At 36.6% G+C, this 23,896-nt stretch overlaps 1 protein-coding gene across 5 annotated transcripts in view; it reads left to right on the top strand.

Annotated features, from left to right (window-relative positions):
* Positions 1-23,578, top strand: part of Sp1 — a 67,226-nt gene extending 43,648 nt beyond the window's left edge. For 4 of the 5 annotated variants that reach the window (XM_053769541.2, XM_053769544.2, XM_053769540.1 and 1 more), the window contains one exon: positions 21,375-23,578. In XM_053769541.2, the coding sequence (XP_053625516.1) occupies positions 21,375-22,502 (1,128 nt within the window). In that variant the 3' untranslated portion in view covers positions 22,503-23,578. Of the gene's footprint in view, positions 1-2,037; positions 2,246-21,374 lie in introns of those variants that run through there. The other variant, XM_053769543.2, reaches the window with a different exon arrangement.
* The last annotated feature ends 318 nt before the right edge of the window (positions 23,579-23,896 follow it).

A 23,896-nucleotide genomic window follows, 5' to 3' on the forward strand; every position in this document is an offset into this window, starting at 1 on the left:
GCATAGATAAACATTACCCTAGAAAAATTGTTTAGACATAATTACTTTATGTAACATATTAAATAGGAAATGAAAAATTTTTCAATCACCGCCCATTTCGTCATCTCATCATGGAAAAGTCCGCCTCATGAGATTCGCTCATAATTTGATTTGAGCACTCTCTGCCCGCGCCCTCGCCCGCAATAATTTTGCATCTCAGCGTGAGTTTCGTGTCCAAATTAAAATGTTTATTGCGTTAAGCGGAGTTCGCACGGTCGAGCCCCGAGCGTTTAATTTCGTTATATCGCCACGCCCACCGCGCCGCTCCCCGCTCGTAAAATCACTATTTTACCAATGTGATGCAGGGTTGATTTTCATAACTCCATGATGACCTCGCTGCCTCGCAATGTTGTTTAAAATTAAAAATAAATAGACACAATTTGGGTACTTTAACAGTTTATTAAAATTACAATATACACAACGGCTTTTGCTATTAATCATCTAATGTGTAAAATGGAGAAGGTCATGGCAAACCACTCAATGAATATTGCCAAGAAAGTCGTTGTGTGTATTTCATTCCATTTAACAACCACGACCCTCAGCCATGAGGAATATGACTGTAAGGAAGAACAACGATTTTTAACGGTCTTAAATTAGGACAACTCCATAGCAACTTTAGGGGCAAGTAACAACCCTGTCGCGATCCTTCCCCTGTCTAATGTGCTGTATAATTCGTGACTGTCACTTTGAGGCTCAGTTGAGTTACAAGCGCCTCTGGGCTCAAGTAACAAGGCGCATAATCCCGTGCATTAGATGACAAATTTTCTACTCTTATGCGTGTCATAAAACTATTAGCAGCTTACGCTTCTCATACATCTCACAGTGGCCGAGTCCGTATGGTGAAATAAATATAGAAGTAAAAATACAGTATAACGCAGACAGAGATGGCTAAGAATTGTTATCCTAATAGTTTAGCAATATGGTGCGCTAATTATTGGAAATGAGATAAAATAAAAATATATTGATTGGCTTTGATTGATTTGAACTTAGATAACGTCTTTAAATCATTATTACCTAAATACATATGCTTATAATATTTACATATACATAAATCATAATGATAAATAAAATTATCTTCACTAATGAAGTATCTTACGAAAGAAGAACCATTGACGAATGAATCCACTGACAAAATTTGGTATTCATATCCAACATCTGTGAAGTTTTATCGGCAATCAAGTGCTTATTAAGGGGAGAGAACTCGCCTAATCGCTCGGCCGATGTGAACATAGTTTGAAGACGATGTGGTTTGGGGATGTCAGCAGTGAAAAGTAGGGTGCGGAAGGGCGCTTATTTTTTACGTACTTTTATACCTTCGTGGAGTTTTTATGTTCCATTACGATATTTGGCCGTGTTTATAATGTTTTTGTGGCGAACATTATATTTCATTATGTTTAACACCTTGTTGGTGAAGCTCGAGTTATTATGGAAGGAAGAAGCCAGACAGATGTTCCTATAATGACATCAACCGACGTGCGGCAAAGCGCTGTTTTTCCAATTATTTCGAGTTCTAGGGTAATTTTATTCGTAGCTAGAAATTCAAGGTTTTTAACTTCATATTACAAAGAAAAGATAATATAAGAATAATAAAAATAGATACAATACCTTAGAATATTATATGTTATAGTATCTACAATTTATGTGCCTTATTAATGCAATCAATATCATAAGTAAAACAAAATTTTCAGTTTCAATTACAATTTTAATATAAAATGTCTTCATAAAATTTGCTCACGTATTTTACTGAACCAAAAAATAATAATACATTGACATAAAAATAGAGGACAAAGTTCACAATTTCCGAATTCGAAACAAAAAAGTTTATGCAAATCCGGAGCCGAAATAAAATGGAGTCGAGCGCGTGCGATCGATACGCCTGCTCGCGACCTTGCGGGCGGGGCGCGGCGTGGGCGGGGCGAGGTAAGAGGCTGGGATTGGCTGGCCCCGCCCACTTGTCCCCCCTCCCCGCACGCCCGCACCCGCACCCACCCGCACTCGCAGGCGTCCGCGCATAAACGTCAAGTATGCGGTCAGCCGCGCGCTTCGCTAGTGTCAAGTAGCGGAACGCGAATAGTTTTTCTTTTTTAATTTATTTTCTCGTCGGCAAAGACATTTGTGTTGCATTGAGATGTTAAGTGATTGTTAGTGGACAATGATAACTGACATGTATGCGCCTCTTCCGGCGCCGCCACCCAACAAATCTATTGTAAGTTATAAATATTTATTTATGTTTGCTAATGTCTAATTAGATTTCATAACATTAATTCCGTAGTGATGATATACGGCGACATAACGCTATATAATACATACTGTATACTTAGATCCTATTTATCAAAAATATTTTAAGTACAAGTACTTATATCATTTGATAAGTTGGCATATACGCCTACTAATTCAATTTTGTTAGTTGAAAGGGAAAAGGTGGTCACAAGTACATTTACGTTTTTATTTTATTCAATATAACATTAATATAATATATCAAAAATAAAGGTATCTTAGGCCTGGTAATATTTCAGCCAATTATAGACTAATAACATACATAAAATATACCAATTATTTATAATAAACACTATTATTATTGTTTTAATAAACATTATTTTTTATTAAAATTTTATTAATGACCCGTCGTAGCACGCGTAGGCCGTCGTAGCACTGCGTTGCTACGAAAGATCTCAACGGGAGTGTCAAATTAAAAAAAATATATTTATTGGTGAGATATTATTACAATTATTTTTAATTACTTACTTTTTACTACGCCGTGCTATTCTAAAACTTGACGTTGGCATATGATCGTTTTGGCCACAGAGCCAAAACACAAGTCAAGAATAAAGAATAATATTGTTGGTAACTGAGTATCTGTGGCATAGGTGTAGCATAGTTTTTTACTGTAGGTACTATCATATATCATATATTTCTCACCTACCTATAGTAAGGTGTATTTTATGTTTATTTAAGTATACAATAGTTATAAATTACTATTATGATTGTGACAATGCATGTGGAGGATATTTTTGAATTGTGAATAGTAGGTATTTATACGTTCTTACAATATTCTGGATATTTTTTTAAGTAGGTATATCAGGTAGGTAGACCTGAGAACTAAAAGTGAGACGTGAACTAATTTGCCAATAAAGAAATTATATAAAATTTGAAGATATCTAGCGTGTTGTCCCTAGTAGGTAGGACCACTCCATATCTTCCCATGGAGGTTAGTAGGGTTGACGTCAGACAGGCCGACAATCGATTCTTCTAAATTTAGGTATTTAGGTTTATTTTGTGCATTGACCATGGGCTTCACAGTCCAGAATGTAAACGGGAACATTCGATAAAAAAAATAAAATTAATAGTTAAAATAGGAATCCCGCACAGCAAAATTAATAAAAGTCCAAAAAATGAAGAGCTCACTGTCGCCTCCCGACAAAAGCCGAAGGATATTCAATTTCCGAGCGCTTCCGAAGTGCGATTGTTTTGCCAATCCTATCAATCTAGCTATACATGTCATAAATAGACTCAGGCAGGATACCGTCAAAGGATATATTCAATCAACTGTAGGTAATGTCGATACTTTTCAAGAGGCTGTCATAAAAGTAGATTTTTTTAAATAGATATACATTTTAACCCCCGACGATAGAAGGGTATACTTATAACTGTATGTCTGTCTGTGGCTTCTTAGCAGCCAGATGGTTGGACCAATTTTTATCTAGGTTTTTTATTTGAAAGAGAATTTAATCGAGAATGTTCTTAGCTGTTTGACAGATGTGCCAGCTTTCTTTTCTAGCAGATGATGCTGGGTTCGGAGTTTTTATTTTAAATCTAGTTTTTATAATTATGTGGGCAGCTAAATAAAACTTAAAAGTAACTGTTAGACAGGTTGGTAAAGAATTCTTGTTTCATTCACATTATTCCCACGGGAGGGGTCTCTACTATTACTACATTACATGTATCTAGAAGTAATTAATAGGTATATGTAGGTACTAAAAGTTATTTTCAGTCAGACTGAACTTAACTAAAATAAAAATCTATTTTAAAGATTCCTATTATATCTCTTTCACGTATACTAATTACATCTACCGAATATATCAGGTAAAGATCATATACACAAAATAAACCATATTCAAATATGTCGTATAATATTGCTCACGTTTTTTTACTTTTCAAATTCAATATTCTCCGAATACACGAGTTATGCGCGCACCTTTACATGTACCATTGAATGTGAACAATGAGGTATTGTTCCATAGAGTAACAATTCAAAATGAGCACTCTTTTTGTACATACATAATGTTATTTGGTAATTTTAATATCGAACAATAGATAGGCGCACTTATTACCGGGCATCGATATTGATCGCTTATTTTGAGAGTGTGATTAGGTATATTACATCGATAGTATCGCTGTGTAAAAATAAGATGGGAACTTTCAATTAATTTTACTACGATCGATAGAATGAATGTACAATCAAAAATAAAAAAATATCTACTAGGTTCATATCAAATGTCAGTGTACTAATGCTATTTTTATCGTTGTTTGATCTGTCTAGTAAAGTCAGAAACTTTGCAGTTTTATCAGCGTAAAACCAGGTAAAGGTTAGGTACCAATGTTTTAGCTGACTAAGACATAGGTAACTAACTAATGTATTGGTTAGCTGATCTTGATTGACTAAAGGTGTATTAGTTTTTTAGTAAAACATGCAGGAGTGCCTTCAGAGTAAAAGAGCATAATTGCATGGCATACGTACAATACTCAATTTAAAAGTAAAGATGAACGACTATTTTTGGATATACTTACTAAAATAGATTTTTGTATTAAAAATGCAAATATCAAATTATACAATTAAATTTCGTTGTTAGCAATCTATTAGGGGTTGTAGAAGTGTGTCAATCACACACTTCGATACGTCCGATCCATTATGCGTGTCTAATAGATTTTTTTGGCGAGCGACCCATTCACGGTCCCAGCGTGAAGCGCCGTGAATGGCTATTGTTATGATACGGCCGGCAAACTCCTATTTGTGATGCCCCTAAATGGCTCTTGTGGGGATTATCGCTTTGTCATCGTAGAAATCTGGACAAATTCAACTTTTCACAAACACTGTCACCACTAAGTCGAAATGGCATTACACTAATGCTACATTCTGGACAATGGCACTTTGGAGTTTTAGACATGTCACTTTTAATAGCGTTTTTGCTATGGCTTACAAGGGGATTACACCTTGGATACGCCACTACAGATATAGCAAAAATTTTATGTGTCGTTGACACAAAACTCTATAAGACATCTTGTATTTATATTTGTATTTTTCTTTTTAGTTGATTATTTTGTTTGCTTTTACGGAATACCTTTATAAATTTGAAGCTATGATGACATTATGGAGACCTATTTACAGTACCTATACCTATACCATTCGATATAAAATCGCTGTAAGTGATTGCTTTTGAAATAGAATCGTTATAAAATAAAAATGAAAACAACATGCTATTTACAGTTGATACTTAATCCATCTTCTCTCCGCTCAAAGTATTGTAATTAAAATATTTGTCACATGCAGCAATTAGACGAAAAAAAACCGCTCGGTGGTGACAGCAGCCCCCATAACTCTTTTTTATCGCCGCGTACGTCGTGTTTAACCCGTTCATTGACAAAAGGTATTTAAATTAAACTGTCGCTGTAATGATATTTACTGCTTTAGTTCGTCATCCTTCATTCCAACAACCATTAAAATATTTTTCACGGACTGGTGAAGTTTCAGAACGTGTAAAAGTTGATTATAAAGTATCTGACTGTTACACTTGCATTACTGATTTAATTTTGAATTTTAATGGTAGAAGAGAAACAGGAAAGCTAACATGGGAAAGAAAAGGGCATTCATAGATAAGATCGATGGTATAAAACATAATAAAATAGAAAATACTCCACCAATTTCAGAAATTAATTATTAAAGACAAAAATACACATGTTAGACATGAAGTATATGTATATAAATGTGTACTTGGAATAATACTTATCTCAATGTCTTTAAATTGTCCCAAAATAAACGGTTTCTTTTCTACTTCGTATATCTAAAGCACTTGTGTGTAAAATTAGAGTTATTTTTGTGTCTGTCAGTCAACAAGGAGTTGTGTGGTGGCGACAAATTTAACAATGCTCGTCATCTCGCGCCGCTCGCGCAACCAAAAATGTCTTCAATTATGCGCAGATCTGTCAGCCAACGTGTCGCGAGCGATTTATTTGTCGCCCGTTTACTGCTTGTTTTTGTTTGACGACTTTGTAGGGTTCATTTGGGCTTTAATGAGGATTTTATATGTTTATTGATTATGGAATTTATGCAAAATATATAAGTTTTTGTTAGGCATCGTTTGGTAACATCACTATGGATTATTCAAAGTAGAAATAAAACAAAAGAATTGGGAGTGGACGCTAGAATGGATTTCTGGAAAGCAAAGACTTATTACGCCGACCTAAATGGCAAACTAGATGAAGGATAGAAATTTCTTGTGTATCATAATTGAAAATACTACTTAAAATATCTTTCCTAACCATAGCAGAACATCGTCAAGTAATTTCTTACTTAGTAAGATAAAAATTCTTTTCAAGCCTCAAAGTAACGTGCAAATGAGTAGTCATTACTTTATCAGGCTATTTATATCTTTAATACCTGACTTCAAGCTACCCATATTAATTACTCAAGGTTAATGTTCTAGTGCTAAACTGACACTGTGTTCGCTCCAAACGATTTTACAGTTGATTGCAGTATGTATAACAGAACATTTATGCAAACTATCCCATAGATATTCACGCTACATTGTAAGCAGGTGTTCATAGCTACATATTGATATTTTTTACTCAGTAAATTATTCAGTTCGGTGAGCGGTAGTGTAACTAGTTAGAACTGGTTAGGAGCGGTTAACATATTCTCGCAGCAAAAACATCTACTACAGGTCGCCGCAGTTTCCTGCCGCAACCACAAATGCCCTTTACCGCACTTGGACTGCTACTTAAAGATGTTAATGTCCAACCAATGAGAGCCAATAATTAGACATTGCGTGTTTTCTCTACAAATAGCGGTTTTCTCTCAACTAGCCAGTAATTATCCAATTCTACATATATTAAATCAATAAATAACTACGTGTGTTTTCTCGATAAAAATATTTTCTATCTTATATCTAGTATTTATACGCAAAGATAACATCGCATGTTGATAATAATTATTTTAAATGATATACCTACTAATGCCACAAACATAAATTATTATTATTCTTTACAATATGACGGTAGTGACTCCTAAAACTCCTAGTAAAATACTTATTTAAAAAGAGTTCATAATTTTAAATACGTTTAACAAACAATGATCCGCTTTAAGACATATGTAAATGTTGTATTTGGACTAACGAAGACGTACGGGTGCGTATAATAAATACGGCTGACTGTAAATGAGTTATTTAAAGCACCTTAGCACCACGGCTGCGGCCTGCGGTGGAGAGTATCTGGAACAATGATGGAGAGCAGTTTACTCACAGATGTCAGCGCTTCGCAGATCCGGCACTTTATGACTGCAGGTGCTAATTCTGGTGCAGACGAACTAATAACTATATCTTAATATTGATGATACCTATATACCTGATTAAGTACTTAAATGGCTATCCAAACTCCGGTTGCTAAGAAATTTTCGAAGATAAAAAAATTGTAAATGTATGTTCATTTTATTTCGTTTTCGTAATTTAAATTTGAGAATAATGATAATGAGAGAAAAGTCTTGAATTAATCTATCAAGAAATGATTTTTACTTAGCAGAACAGAGTTTAAAAATACCGAATTTGATAATGTCTGACCAGTATCCATCAGTCAACATTGGCATCAGCCAGGAGTCAGGATTACGCCTTTATTCAAAATCAAACAAATTATTCAAGAAAGCATATTATCGCCACAATAGCGGGCCGCAACACTCAACAGTCACTCTCAATGATTACTGCATTACTGTCAAAGAACCTCAGTTTTATCCTTTATTGATACCGCTGCGTAATGCAGACCTTGTCGGCACCATTGACTGAGGCAACTCCACAAGCATCCTTCGATAGATAAAAATATCCTCGATTTTCGAGTCATTAATGTCATCTGAATCGTTCTAATCGGCTCCCGGAATATCGATGAGATGAGAGATAAGATGCGTCTTAGGCGCACGACAAAGAGGTCGTTATTGCTTGAAAATAGAACAGTCAGAAGACGGTGATGGACAAGGATTTTGCAATTCATTGCATTAGCTGGGCTTGTTAGTGTGGAGAGCGAAGCGCGGGCTCGGAGGCTCGTAATGAAGTCGAGTTGCAAGTCACGGGGCCAGAGGCGCCGCGCGGTGTGCCCGTCAGCGCCCGCGCCGCCGTCATCGAGCGCCCGTCAATACCTGTCGGCTCCACAACGAACAATATTATTTTAGTAGATGCTGCACCACTAATTAATGCCCCTGACGAAAAAGTTACAAGAAGCAATCTTTTGTTCTATTGTAAACTTGAATGCAATAGAATGCTCATCTTTAATAGGTAGAAGAGCGATCCCTACGGATACATTAGTAGCAAATTGCCACTATTGTAACGGAGTATATTGAATGAAACGATGTCTTTCGATATCATTATGAAAACGTGGGATTATTTTGCAGTGTATGTAGTGACGATACATTGTGTTTTATTACCCATTGTTTTATTAATACAAGCTTCTTGCGACTAAATAGATAAACGTTTATTAATCAGAAATTACAATTTTACAGTTCACCATGACAATAACACAATAAGTATCATATATAGCTTTAATAAGTATATTTTTATTGAGATTATCAATCATCAATGGCATACATAAAATGTAATTACCTACATCAGCCAAAATAATATACTGTATCAAAACTGGATATCGTCGTCACAAAAAACTATAAGTACTTGCTTTTAAAATTCAAATATAAGACAACCAAACAATCGACTGTCACATTGTCAGTCAAATTTATCAACATTAGAAATGGTTCCGATGACAAGGTAAAAATGACAATAGCTTGAAAGATAACCCTAAACTGGATGTCTGTCATAGAGAGAGCGGTGTGTGGGCAATTAATTTAACACTTAACCAGCGGTACAAAAGGCATCAGGCACTTGTGGGGGCCCCCTGGCGGGCGCCCCGTGGTGACCCTGCGCCCCCCACAGGGGCCCAGCGCCTGATAGCGCCATTCACGCCGGCCATTCGACCACATATCGGTTATCATCGGCGTATTATTTGATACAACTCCCATCTAAATGTCTAAACAGTGACTGTCACTTATTCGGATTTTATTGTAAAATATTAGGCTCGTTAAAGTGTGGTAACAAATAACGTATAACTTTACGCCACTTATTTGAACTAGGATAAAGAAATAGAAGAAGCCGGGAAAAAATTGCAAATCAGGAGATGTCTGTTAATAATAACATTAGTGAAGACCAGTTCAACAAAAGAAAGGAAATTAACTCGAAACCCCAGCTAAAAGCAGTTGCTTCTTGTAACAATTGCGTCTCATCACAACAGTTGTATGTAGTTAAACCGCACGCGAGCTGCGCAATAAAATTGCGATCGTTAGAGGGACAAATAAATCCAAATGCATTACTGTAAAGTTAGTGCACACGTCCCATTATGTTTATTATGGCAGCGATAGGAAATTGTGACTATTAGCGAAAGCATCCGGCTTTTAAGTGTAAATTTTCCGTTTGCGATTTGTCGCTGAGGTCCGGAGCTCAAAAGTGGCATTGTAGTGGCCATTAAACACACTCCGCCACTCTTGTCATGAATTCGGATGATCTGTCTCAGGACCCTCCTCAGTTCGAGAGGTTTCAATAGCTACTACCCAAAGTATAGCAAATGGTTTGAGTGTCTATTTATTATTTGTCTTTGTTTATCCTATATTTAGGAGCTAAGTTTTAAATTGTCCCTAACGTATAATAGTGCAATTTGCACAAATCAACAATGGTTTTTGTGATATTATTTATATCTAGAATACGAAAAAAGGAAACAGACGAAAATAATCTGCAAAACTTTGAGATTTCACGTTGGATCGTACAGCTTAGAAGGTTATTATAGTTTATCTAAATGTTTAGTCTGTTGCTAGTTTCATTATAATTTTATTCCACTGTTTTTTGTACCAGACAACTACCTATTGTGTGGGTACATTGATCTCTAGAAATCAAGAGAATAGAAACAATATACAAAAAATATGTTTTTAAGTGAAGCATTTATTATACCCAGCCTTAAAAAATATTACCGTGCCATTATTATATTTCAAGATGCCCTTTGCAATTAGCCCCCACAATATTTTATAGAGCAGAGGAACCAATGAATACACCGCGAGGGTGTAGTATTTGCTTTTGATGGCGACTAATGAATGCGATGAATCATATTGATCGTTGACATCAGCAAAGATGACTCAGTATTTAAATTAATTTATCTTTTACACCACGTTTCCCCCTTGGCCAACTGTGATACAAAACAAGTGGTGCCTTCCCATTAGTATATAGGTATATAGTCAAAATAATTAGTAATTAAAAGTCAAGAATAATTGTACTAGTGCTATATAAATTACAAGTGGTCAGAAGCTACTCATTGCAATAAATATGCAATATAACTAACCACAATGATCTCTAAATTTTTACTTAACCAATACAAATACATAAACGTTTTGGTCGTTTATGCACGGTAACAAGCAACCATTCAGCATACACACAACGTCGAGAGAGTTGCGGTTGTGCACCGGTTGTGGTCACTATTCTACTTACTTAGTTCAACTACGGACGTAAGGATAGTACGGAGGTAGGACTTCACTATTTCGTATATGTTTCATCACAGTATAGGCTTGACGAGTTTATTTTTGTCTCATATTCGGTCCAACTACATCGTCATACTTGTCACAATTCGATTTTTTTTTTCAATACCAATTTCGGAACAAGGCTTATTGAAAATTACTACTCAAAGTAAAGAAAATGTTCCCAGCTCTAATACCCTGAACCAAAGCTTCTCTAATTTCAGTTATTGTTTCAAATAGTTTTCCATATATGAGCAAATACTTTGTTGCGATACTTTTAATGGTAGATAGGGTAGCAATTGTGGTCACCGCAGTCACCATTAAACTCCGAATGGTGACTGTGGTCACCCTGACGGACGTGAGGAAACATTAGGACGATTTGCGAACGGTTGCATACGGCTTTGTTGGCGTTGCCCAATCGGATAGTTTCGACATACCCCGTCGATTCATTGGTTGCATAGTCTAATTGCTGGATTTGGATTAGAATGCTCTTAGTTATGAAATAATAATTATAGAATTCCTGTTAAATGAAAACGTACAATCATCTGAAGGTTGAATGAGAATTGTTCAGGAATGGATAGGATTCTTATTTTGATGGATCATAACAATCATGAATTCATTAGTTTTTTTATATCACGATTTGGTATAAAATAATGTGCAATGAATTTATGCCGAAATTGACAAAGACTTCAAAAATTCACTAAGACGAAAAAATCTTACATTGATATGAAGAGACCAGATACTGAACACATGGTTCAAAAGTAGTTCCACCTTTTATCAGGTTCGACATAACGTAATGTGGATTGTAAGGAAATGACATCAGATAGAAATGTAAGTGACAAGACCAGATATTGGTCACATGGTTAAAGAGATGCGCCAATTGAGATCAATATAATTTTATTGCATGAATAATACATAGATTGAGAACAACCAACAGTTACCAACATTGGTGGAGAGTCCACGATCTCTTGGGCTGAGAAGTGGTGGTCGCGTGGCGGACCGCCCGCCGCGGCCACAGCGCGCTATGCTAATTCAATTGTGTAGAGAGAGCCTAGCGATACCATCGACACCGCCCGCATTATCATAATAATGCGCCAGTCACCACAGATGCAAATTAAAGACTCTTCAGAAGTACGAGCAATCTTAATAACTTCAGTGGTTTAGGATATTTTATGAGCTGGATCAAATACTGTAACTATCGCAATGTTGCGATACTTTTGATGAGATTCGGTAAATGAGTAGAGTAAAACATTAATATAGGTACTGATGTGACGTTCCACGGGAAAAGTTATCATATGGAGAGCAGTCGCTTACGACGTACTACGCGGATCTAGGTACATAGGTATAATAAAAATGAGCAAGTGAAACGTCTTAAGTCCTATCCTAAAGGTAAGGTACCTTCGCTCTTTTATAACTTCACACAATGTGTATTATGTATAATTTTATAGACACATTTTAGCGTAAAATTCGTACGGGGGAGTAAGCTATAAGACCGCATTTTAGTTATCATTTTTGTATGCTCTCTCTTTTATGTCACGGCCGCGATCGCGACGCGCCTGCGCCTGTCGACACGCATCGCACGATACAGCGATCCGATACATAACCGATATTGTTTTTTTCACCTCATAACAACACAGCGATGACTTGTCTCGATATCCACTGTTATTAAATGTGCGTACATTATTCCGACATCAGGTACGAAAATGGTTCATGTTTATGAAGCCAGATAGCGATGCGCTCGCTCGCATCAGGACATGTGCAAAATTAAAGCATATTTGAACATTGAACTTGTGTTCTTGCAATGTCACGAAAATGAGAGCAGGCCAATCAGTTAATAGGCAAAAATCAACGAAAGAAACTCCGCACTAATCGATTCGGAGAAGTGTTGAAAAGTGGCGAAAGCTGTTCTCAGGCACCGCCCGCGGCCCGCGGGCCTAACCGTACACTTCTTGTGGCGTCGATTACATTCATCTAGCGGGATGCAAATTGAATTATGGGACTTTTTGTACCCGTGCAATTGTTCGAGCCTCGCTTTGTTCTTCCGCCGCCAACTACGTGACGACGAACACTCAGCGCCTTGTAATCGCCTGCTATCTGCGATTGTTCCACGCCACCTCTTATCGTCACGCCAAATTATAGTGTTTCGCTTTATTATCTAATTGTTGCTATTATTACAAATAAGTGCTTATTTTTGAAACATTTTAATCTTATATCGAATTTTATGCCAAGATCAAAAGGAAATAGACAGCCAGTTATAATCGTCTGCCGTACGTTCCAAAGATCGAACATCGCAGTTATGAATAAGAAATATTGTAGAAATGATAGTCTCTGGTGGGTGTAATTGGAAGAAATACGAAGTGCATAATAATTGTTCGTTTTTATGAGTCAACGGCGCGGCGCGGTCCGTTGTTGGTCTTTGTGGTTTAGGCCCCCGGGGCCTGTGTGTCGGTAATTTTCTCAGCAATTAATATCCTCCGCGGTTCAATTAGTTAAATGTAAAAAAATGTGAAACAGAAGTTGGAAAAAATGATAAGGCAGCCATTGAAAACATTTCCACGCTATTATAGGAGCCGAGTGGAACAGAATGAAATGTCAACTAATTGCGTAGAGCATTGTGTGTACTGACATATGTTTCTGAGGTTTTAATTTAAATTTAAATTAATATTACGTAGGTATGAGGTATACTAGTACTACGTAGTACTCTTTATTATCATTATACTTATCAAATGGTTGAATTGGTTTTCTCGTTTAATGTATTTATTTACTTTACATATAATTATTGTACTTCCATTTTAATTTTAGCAGCCTATTAGATAATAGGTAGGTATTTTTATTTGAATATATATGTTCCAATATTTCTAAATTCAATTTTTCATATAAATAAGTGGTATAAACTCTCTCAAAATAATTTTGCCAGCCAGATTCGCAATTTACGTTTCAAACTGTCAGAAATCATAGCATGGTATAAGCGACCGGCATCCATCAGCAAGCGAGCCGGTTTTATTTGTTTGTTGCTATTGTATAAATGGGGATAATTATTGTAATTTCAGTGGAAATTACAGACATTAGCCTGCTACCAAAAATACGTGAGTTTAACGACGTATTCTGGGAAGTGTCGGGTTGAAACGCGCGGCCGACGGCGATGTGCTGCGCAGGCGCACGCAAGCACAACGTTCTGGCCCTACTCCAACGCTGACTAGACCAGTGACCTTGAACTGATCTGCCAATCTTATTTTTTACCAGAATTGATTTAAGAGTTTTGGAAGAATACTGTACTGACGAATATTACTGCTATCTGAAAACTACAATACATACACTACCTACAAATATTTTTCGTAAACGTGAACTTACTAAAAACTTATATTTTTTAGGCTTTGCTTATATGTAACAAACTTTCTAAGCAATTCCGAAAATAAATGACAAAAACGTTACTTGAAACTTTTTTATTCTAACTGAACTGAACAATCATGCAAATATTTTAAACGACAAGACGAATAAAATGTTCACATACTCGTATGAACGGCGTGACAACAGCCCAAATGTCGTAATTTATGTAAAATTGTAAATGCTCATAATCCATAGAATGTAGTATTTAGTTACTTAACGTATATGTTACATACTCGTAACTACAAAAGGACGAAACCTCAATGACATTCGTCCGATACATTGAATACTTGTGCAACGTTACAAAGAGATATGAACAAAGGCAGTGGAGTAACAAAGTTCCTTGTTTCCATTTGAGCGTTGCTTGTTTTTTATAAGAGTGGATGGAACTGGAAACTGGTTTCTCAAATTGGTGCTCCTATTATCTGGTCCCAGCCGGTGAAGGTCGGCCGTCATTTCAACATTTTGGAACAAATTCCGTCACGCAAAATATTGGGCGATTATTTATGAAGATTGACGAATTTTGACGCTATAATATCATCATTTTTTCAAAGTGCGAGCGCTCTTCGATATTAGAAATAATTTGGTGCGATAGCGTTCGAAACTATTTACAGAGATTGATTTACGTTGAAAATAGCAAATTAAGTTAATAAACTCTCAGAGGATCATTTCGTTCTCGGTCTATCTTCGTCTCAGTTGTCTGTGCTCCGTAATCAGGATCTCTTGAGACTACTTCTTCCTACTTGGCTAAATTAAAATGTAGAGTTTAATTTTAGGTAACTAATACTCGTATGAACATTTCTTTAAAGTTTTTAATGTAAGCTTTATTTTATATTTGCGAACTCTGCTATATTGACGTTATAAGTCAGTTATATAAATCGTGCACAAGTTTGGCTCGATGGTGTTTTGGTGAAGTGAGGGCGGCGAACGAGCCCCCGGGCGAGTGTCGGGCGAATGGGCTGCGACCATGTCCGACACATTACCACACAATTCCGAGGCTTATCAAATTTAAACTCTCACATTACAACCGGCCAAGCTTAGAAATAGCCTCATTAAAGATCCGCATCTAATCGATACATAAAATCAAATTGTAACGCTTTCAAGTGAATGTTGTCTAAATTAAATTTTGATCCGAACACGATCTCAATTCAATTATTAGAATTTTTATTTTTAAAGGACGTTATTCTCGAATTTCTATAGAAGAACCGAAAGATTAATAGACCATAGCAGTTTGTTTTTACAAAAAAAACGGGTCCATATGCTGGTCGAATTAAACACACATGCGCGACTAGCGATGATGGAATGGACGTCGTAGGGTCACAAGCGGTAATTTCCATTTAAATAAATAATTTGTTTCGGCTCAATTGGAGCCGAAGCTGCCGCAGCCATGTGGCGGCGTGAAGCGCCTAATGACCAGCACCACGGCTAACTAGCGCGGTTTCACGCCTTGCCACGCCGAGGAACCCAAACCGACTGCGCCCCTCCTTTTTAAAATTGAAGAAATGAAAATTATTATTTAAACTTTCGAAAATTTCACGCTTGTTTATATTCTGTCACCAAAGCACCGTTCAATAATCGATCAGTTAAAAAAGGTTTGTTACCAGATTTTTACCCGCTTACTGGGGGGCAAATATATAAATTTATATTTATCAATGGAAATAAAACAAAATAAAATAAAATTTTGTAAATATCGAGAGTGCGAGCCATTGAGAAGTGGAACAAAAGCACGAGTATAGCTTTCGCATGGAATTAGTGGGTACCTACTCGTACTAAATCCATGAGCTTTCGTGACTAGTCACATCAAGCACCCTATAGCTACAAGAAAAAGTAATTTATTACATAAAATAAAGCGATATCTGATCTATTTTCACAAATAAAACTATAAAGTGACGTGACATAATCAACAAAGTTTCACACTCAGGCGGCCACCGTTCGCGTGTACTCCGTCCTAATGTGGAAATAATGTCTTTAGGTCATTATCTTTTACTTAATCCATGCACATAATGCTTTACGACATCACTGGGAGATTATTCAGTTGGTTACAGTATATTACAAGGTTGTATGATATCAATCTTAAGTTTGTTTTCAGTTGGTAATAACGATAATGTGTTGAGCTGATTACTTTAAACCACTTTTTAGGTTAAATTTTATAGAAATCAGGCATAAATAAATAAAAGTTTATCTAAGTTTTGCAAAGTGTATATAAAGTTAAGTGTTAATGAATTTGTAGAATCACCCGCCTGTAATTAACATTTAAGGGTTCTTATAGGGAATAAAACCTATATCTACCAAGCCAGAAAAGAATTTTACTATAGGCAACATTGCTTCGACACATCGCGACCCTGCCATTTTACTTTATTTTTAACGGTTCAAAACAAAATCTGGGAATCGTATAACAAATGTACGATACGAGTTAACCAATTCATGCGACGAGCCCTCATTAAACCAATCATTAATAATCCAAAGAATCATGTCCAAGGAGTGGATCGATACTGTCCCCTCCGGTGTCAAATGCAAACCCAACCGGAATCGGCTTCACCAAGCAATGCCGTCAGTAATTACAATTACGAGGCGACGCAAATTATTTTGTAATTCGATGTCACCACTATAAGTAATTGGGCCATTATGTATCTTCACTTGTTTAAAATTAATTAATTAGTATATTGTAGCATTTTTTACTTTGATATCGAATCTAAACAGTCCATTAACATCTGATAATGATAATTCATGATCGAGCGATGAAGATACTCTAGAATGTGTTTTCCCCCTATTTAATATGCTGAATTGTTAAGTACTTGATTGTTGAGTTTCTTGAAGTGGTAGAGAACTTAAGTTCATACTAATTATATATAGGTACAGTCAACAGCACATCTATCCAAATTCATTGCAAACTCTCCGCTATTACCGCACCATATAGAGGTTCTACAGGGTAACTTGATGTGCTGTTGACTGTACGTACATAGTACTTAAAGTTTATTATATTACATTTTTCAAGTTCTAAATATGGCAATTTAATTAAACATTTCATCTGATTCCCTTAAATGTCATTAATTAGGTTTCATTTAGATAATACGAGTATATGTACTTATAGATAATGTTCTATTTTTAATTAGGTACTACATTGCTTGTAGATAATGCAACCTAAAAATACTTAATACAAACTTGTCTCAAGGTTCCAGAAATGCAAATAAAGTAGCCTAAATTATAAAATCGTATAATTTTTGCATCATTCATCAATGTATATTATTGTTAATAAATACTAACTTTACAATAAATTGAGAAATGCCAAAGAAAAACTATCAATACTAACACGTTGGAAACGTAAACAAAAGTTTTTCAGCTATTTTTTTATTGATAATATATCTCAATATGACATAAAACGCGTGACATGGCAGATAAGACCGCGTTTTTTTTCTCTATAGGTGGGTTAAAGAACAAACCAGTCAACGTAAAATAAAAAAAAAAACATAAAAAATGTTGTCTAAAATTAATATTGGAGTCAAGTTTAAAAATGTCATTATTTATTAGCATGAAATTTGACTAAATCACCCGACACATCAAAAGCAACAATGCGTTATAAATTGTAGATGTGTTTAGCATTAGAATAGCGGAGGTTGAGGGTGAGAGGGTGGGCTGGGGTACGGTTTCACTCCAAATTAACTCGGTAATGTCCTAATTGTGCAATTAGCCGATCGCAATTTCCTCTCGGCTTATCGAGTTGAACTCGAGCGTGCTGCATAGAACAATCGATATTTTCAACTGGATTCGATTTAGCTAATACAGACAGTGATAATGAACATTTATTTATTACACAGCATTTATCTCGTAATATGAATCTAGTTCACAAACTTACTACTTATATATTTTTTTTCTGTTGTTCGCCATCAATGATTAATCACCACACTATATATTTAAATTATACTGATTTATTTATTGGTTTTTCCTGTAATTATTAAAATGCTTAGGGCCAAATGCCATTAGGTGCAGCAGGAAGACGTATATTTTAAGGTTGTAGTAGGCAAATCAAGATAATTGATAATAAATATTGATCAGTGCATGTTTGCGTAATTGTGTATGACTGGATGGATAATAACATGATTGCAATAATAGATTTGTGGTTTGGTTTACTGTAGAGTACCGAGGTAGAGTGGCTCTCCTTGGAATGTTCACTGAACTGTCGTGGATGTCGTCGTAGTCCCAATATATAAACTACTATGTTATATGTAGATCGACGTCTATAGTCGATCAATTATCAATATTAGGCTTATGATGTTTTTTTTTATTTGTAAAAGTCTTTAGTTGATCTGAATAAAATCTAATACCTCTCTAACATATTGAGATTATAAATTATATTAGTTTTATATAATGTGCGGAACCAAATAGGTACAGTTGTAATTGATTCGTCTAGTGTAAATAAACCAATTTTTTGTGACGTAGGTATAAATGATACGTAGGATAATAAATAACTATTACGAACCTATATAATATACTCTCTAATAAACATATGTGTCGAATAGGCTTAATAATGTGTCCATTATTTGTTTATGTATTCTATTATCAAAAAATCTTACAAAAATTTATACCTCCTCCAACAGAGTCGCCATCGCGACCAAAGAGATTACCTTATTATATTCAATAATGTGTTGTCGAAAAATATTAACTCAAAAGTATAGTTATGATTTTTATGAAATATAATTTAGTGGGTAACGACCACACGATCATCTTAATAACACGCCGAGGTTAAACTTCAGAATATTCATCTCGGTTAATTTAGGTCGATAATTTTAAATTACTCGATGTATGCGCCAACGCTTCATGTGAAAACACCACCGCCAATTATAACGATTTATAGTGTCTCACATCCATTTTCACATTAGGTTTTAACTAATAATTTTCTCCTCTTTTCTTCAGTTCTATTCAATTCGAAAGAAGAGACAAAGACAAGTAAAAATCATCTCGATATTAGCTTTAGAAATAGATAGCTTAATATCATACTTTTGTATTACTGACTGCTTTTCATTTTTGTCATTGATTGCCAATCCAAACAAATTTTCTGGCCATTTATGAAAATGGCGGTGATTGTTTTTGAGTGCTCAAATGCAGATTATACTCTCTTTTCTAATTATCAGCTCTTACATTCGCAAATTAATTTGGGTTCTCATTCACTTCTCTAATGAGTTAGGAAGTAGACCCGTCCAACAAATGCCGCCGGTTCTACCTGAGTTGTGATATTACAACTTCGTGTTCACATTCATTTCGTTTTATTTCATCTCGTATTTTTTACGACACAGATCTTCGTCATTTTTGACAAGAAAAGAGCATCAACATTGTAATACGCGCTGGCGCCGGCGCGGCGGCTTCGGGCGTCATCCGCACTTTGATGTTTGATCCAATCTCATGAGGTTGACGACCAATTACCGATATCACTCTGTTCCGACCTGCGCCTGCGCCCAAATGGAGCATAATGCCTAGGGTAATTATGACTTCAGCGCCGCCGCTTCGACACCGGCTCGCATTGATTCTACCACTCTCACAATACACAATTATCTACAAATTATTCCTAAATAACCTTTAAAAGTGTAAGGCGTTTTAGATTTATGAAAGCATATGGCTTTTATTTATCGTTCAATATTATCTTTATAGGGAATGGCTTCAGTCACGACATTGTGTAAACAAAATGCCTAATGTATTAAATGGGTAAATGGGACTAACATTTACGTTTAAATTATAATTTAATCTGTCTTTAACATACCTACTCGTGTATTTGACTTTAAATGATAGGTAATAATATTTCAAACTGGAAAGAAATGTAAGAAAAAGTAAATTAAAAAAAGCAGCATTCGCAGAGAACTATATACAAAACAAACACCCACAGTCGTTCTGCGACACAAGCGCCGCCGCAATTTGATGGCGTTTTATTATTTTTTTATGGTAATCGTAATTGTTGCGGGGTTAATTGAGAGGCAGCCATATTTACAAGTGAGTCCGAGATGCCGGCGATAGCGCACTGGGCCGGGCCATTATTTCTATTTGTCGGAATGATGCCGCGCCCGCGCTGCATTCGAACGCTCAGCGATGTATTCATGCCCTTAGGGAGGACACTAATCTTCCAGATATAGTGCGACATACAAAGCATTATACTTGAAAAACAATATTTTTCATAATAGCGAAACCTTGTGAAATATTTCATGTTTCTTTAAGATCATAATCCAGAATCAAAAGGAATGGATACCTACATGCAATGAACGGTTAGCAATTAAGTAGAAAATTTAAAAAGTTGAAGTCTTAAGTTTTTTAAACGCATTTTATTCGCATTGTTTCAAATTAGTCTTATTAAAATACTTATATTAACGTAAAGTCGCTTCGATCAATCTTAGCAGCCAAAACTTATAAGGGTTGGTGCACACCGCGTTATGACAGCTGCGCCAATCACAATGTGTAGGGGCGTGGCCAATCCCCGCACCCCTCCCGTCCGGTCCCGTGATCCCGGATTACATTATCGGGCACACAATAGGACTTTTTTACTGAACCTTTGTATCCCACACTAGGGTGAAATATCCGGCCGGATGTTCTACATTCACCTTTATTTAACTATGAAATGAACAGCGAACGGATTGTTCTCTACCTTGCTTTATTTATTTGAATAACGTTTTATGACATTTACATGCTTTTGTAATATTATTGAATTTGCAAATGATATTATTATTGATATTCGTAGCGAACATTTTTTATGCCTTTGTAGTCATATAACTAAATTATAGTTTGAAGTTTATAAAACCTAAATAAACAAAATTGAAAAGCAAATGAATTTTAATTTTACAACGGGCAGTCAACATCCGAAAGACTTATTAATGAGGACGTCCTGCGGCCCCCGCGCCGTGCTGCCTTCAGTAGCCACCGGGAGCTGTCTCCTCTGCCTAATTGTAAATACACTACCTATAAACCTCTCATAATTTATTTATATTATTTCTGATCGCCTCGAGCATGACGCGAACACCGCAGCATTAGTTCCCATATTAATTAGGCCATAAATCTGAGTCGACACTCCGACCGATTCTCACGGTCTTAACGCGGTTCGTTAATTAAACCGGAATAAAGAATATAGTTTTTTTATTCAAAATAATTAAGTATTCATTGTCTGTCTTTTCAGGAACACCCAAGCTTACGCGGCACGCCCCTGGCGATGCTAGCGGCGCAGTGTAACAAGCTGTCGAGCAAGTCGCCGCCGCCGCTAGCCGACGCGGCCGTCGGGAAGGGCTTCCACCCGTGGAAGAAAAGCCCCGGCGCGCACTCGCCCCCGGGCGCTGGCGGAACCCCGCGTTCTCAACCATCCGCCTGCACTCCCTATGCCAGAGCACCTACCTCGTGTGCTGCCACCCCATCTTATGGCAACGATCTCTACTTTCCATCTTCTGGTGACCAATTGCTCGGAAAAAGTGAATCTAGTGCGAGTCTCGGCTCGATGTATTCCCGGCATCCATATGAATCGTGGCCATTCAACGTTGGTGGAGGAGGCGGAAGCGGTGCTCTCAAAGCTGCTGAAATGACTGGTGTCGGCGCTGTTGGCAGTACCTGGTGGGACGTCCACAGCGGCTGGCTAGATGTAGGAGGCCAAATGGCTAATTATGCTGGCCAGGATTATTCACAACTAACGCACTCTCTTTCTGGAGGAGCACATTTACTACCACCTGCACCTCACCTTCTTCAAGATGCTTATAAATCTGTACTGCCTACACAAGGTTCTTTTGGACTACACGGACCAGGATCTCCAGCTCCACCAGCCCAAGCTCCCTCACCTCGATCCCAACGTCGATACGCGGGTCGAGCCACCTGTGACTGTCCTAACTGTCAAGAAGCCGAAAGACTGGGTCCCGCAGGAGCACATTTAAGAAAGAAAAATATACATAGTTGTCATATTCCCGGCTGCGGCAAAGTATATGGGAAAACATCTCATCTAAAAGCCCACTTACGATGGCATACTGGCGAACGGCCTTTCGTTTGTAATTGGTTGTTCTGCGGGAAGCGCTTTACTCGTTCAGATGAGCTGCAGAGACACTTACGTACACACACAGGCGAGAAAAGGTTCGCCTGTCCCGTTTGCAATAAGAGATTCATGAGATCAGACCACCTCGCGAAGCACGTGAAGACGCACAATGGTGGAAAGAAGGGTAGCTCGGAATCATGTTCAGATTCTGAAGAGAACAGTCAAGGCGAGAGTGGCGTGGGGGGGCGATCACCAGAGCATACGCTGGACGTGAAGCCGAGTGCGCTGGTGTGACGGGGGCGCGCGGCGCTCGCCGTGCCGCACCACATGTCGCCGCTGCTGTGATGACTCGCTGCGCCGTTGTCCGCGCCGCTGCCCGCCGCACCCGTCGCCCCCTGTACATACCACATATCAACTATGTATAGTAATGTGGATCTTTGATCAAAGACAATGCGTCGCGTTTCGCAAATCGCCTATATTTGTTGTGAGACTATTGAAAGTGTACAGTTATAGTTTATTGAATATAGTTATCTCATATAGCTAGAAATTGTATTTTAAATTAGGTTAAGTAGAATCACTCTTTAGTCCGAAAATGCAGTTAATAATTTATTATGGCAAATTTATATAATACCTCAGCAATTTTTAAACACTGAATTGTATATATTATAACTATGTATTTTATTAATTTAGATACATGAAATGTTAGAATACCTATTTGATTATTTTTTCTTTTCGTCACATATATTGCATACAAACTAGGAACGTCTATTTACTGTGTCTTTGCAATATTACAATTACATTTATCACTAGATGTCTCATTATATGTATACCTAAATAAGGTTTAAAGCAAGTGACTCCAATAATGACACTTGCATAACAAACCTATAATCTTTCAATCAAGTAAATGCCTCTAGCAAAACATGGTAAATATGATGTAATTTGCTTATTTGATCAGAACATAATTCTGATTTCTCTTATACATACCAATGTCAATTTATTACCGTATATAATCGTATCTAAAAGTTAAAATCAGTTCACCTAAGTCAAAATTGAGTTTTCTTTATTTACCTAATACTTATTGGATTGGTATGTATAGTCGAGGACATGTAAACCTAATCCCCATGGGTTAAGTTTATCTGTCAACGACTTTACAATGTTTATAATAAAAGAACTTTGAATTGAATCAACAGACTCTGCCAAATGGTAGTTGATGGAGTGACCATAGACCTAGTGACAGCTACACTTGAGATGTTGTTGGCTTAAATTGTAATGTAAAACTATTCCTATGATGTATATTGTACAAAATTGTGCGAATTAAAAATGCCTGATATTGATTTTATAAAAATTGAATATATTTTTTTCCGAGTGAACATTTGTATTATTTAATGTTACTAATTTTTCTTTGTGATTTTACTGCAAAATTTGCGTCATTAATCCATACAAGATATATATGGAAACGCAAAAACGGAGAATTGTATTTCTTATCTATATTGCTGAAATTCAGCATAAAGTAGTGAAAATCCTTTAATAAACATTAGGTTTTCACTTAGACCCCGGACGATGATTGAGAATTGACTTGCCCGATTTATTTTACCCGTGGGAATTTCGGAATAAAAGTATCCTATGTTGTATTACTCCAGGTTATATTCAACCCGTGTACCAAATCATAACATGCCATCCAGTAGATT

This window comes from Plodia interpunctella, chromosome 3 (assembly GCF_027563975.2).
Source record: "Plodia interpunctella isolate USDA-ARS_2022_Savannah chromosome 3, ilPloInte3.2, whole genome shotgun sequence".
Classification (NCBI taxonomy): Eukaryota; Metazoa; Arthropoda; class Insecta; order Lepidoptera; family Pyralidae; genus Plodia; species Plodia interpunctella.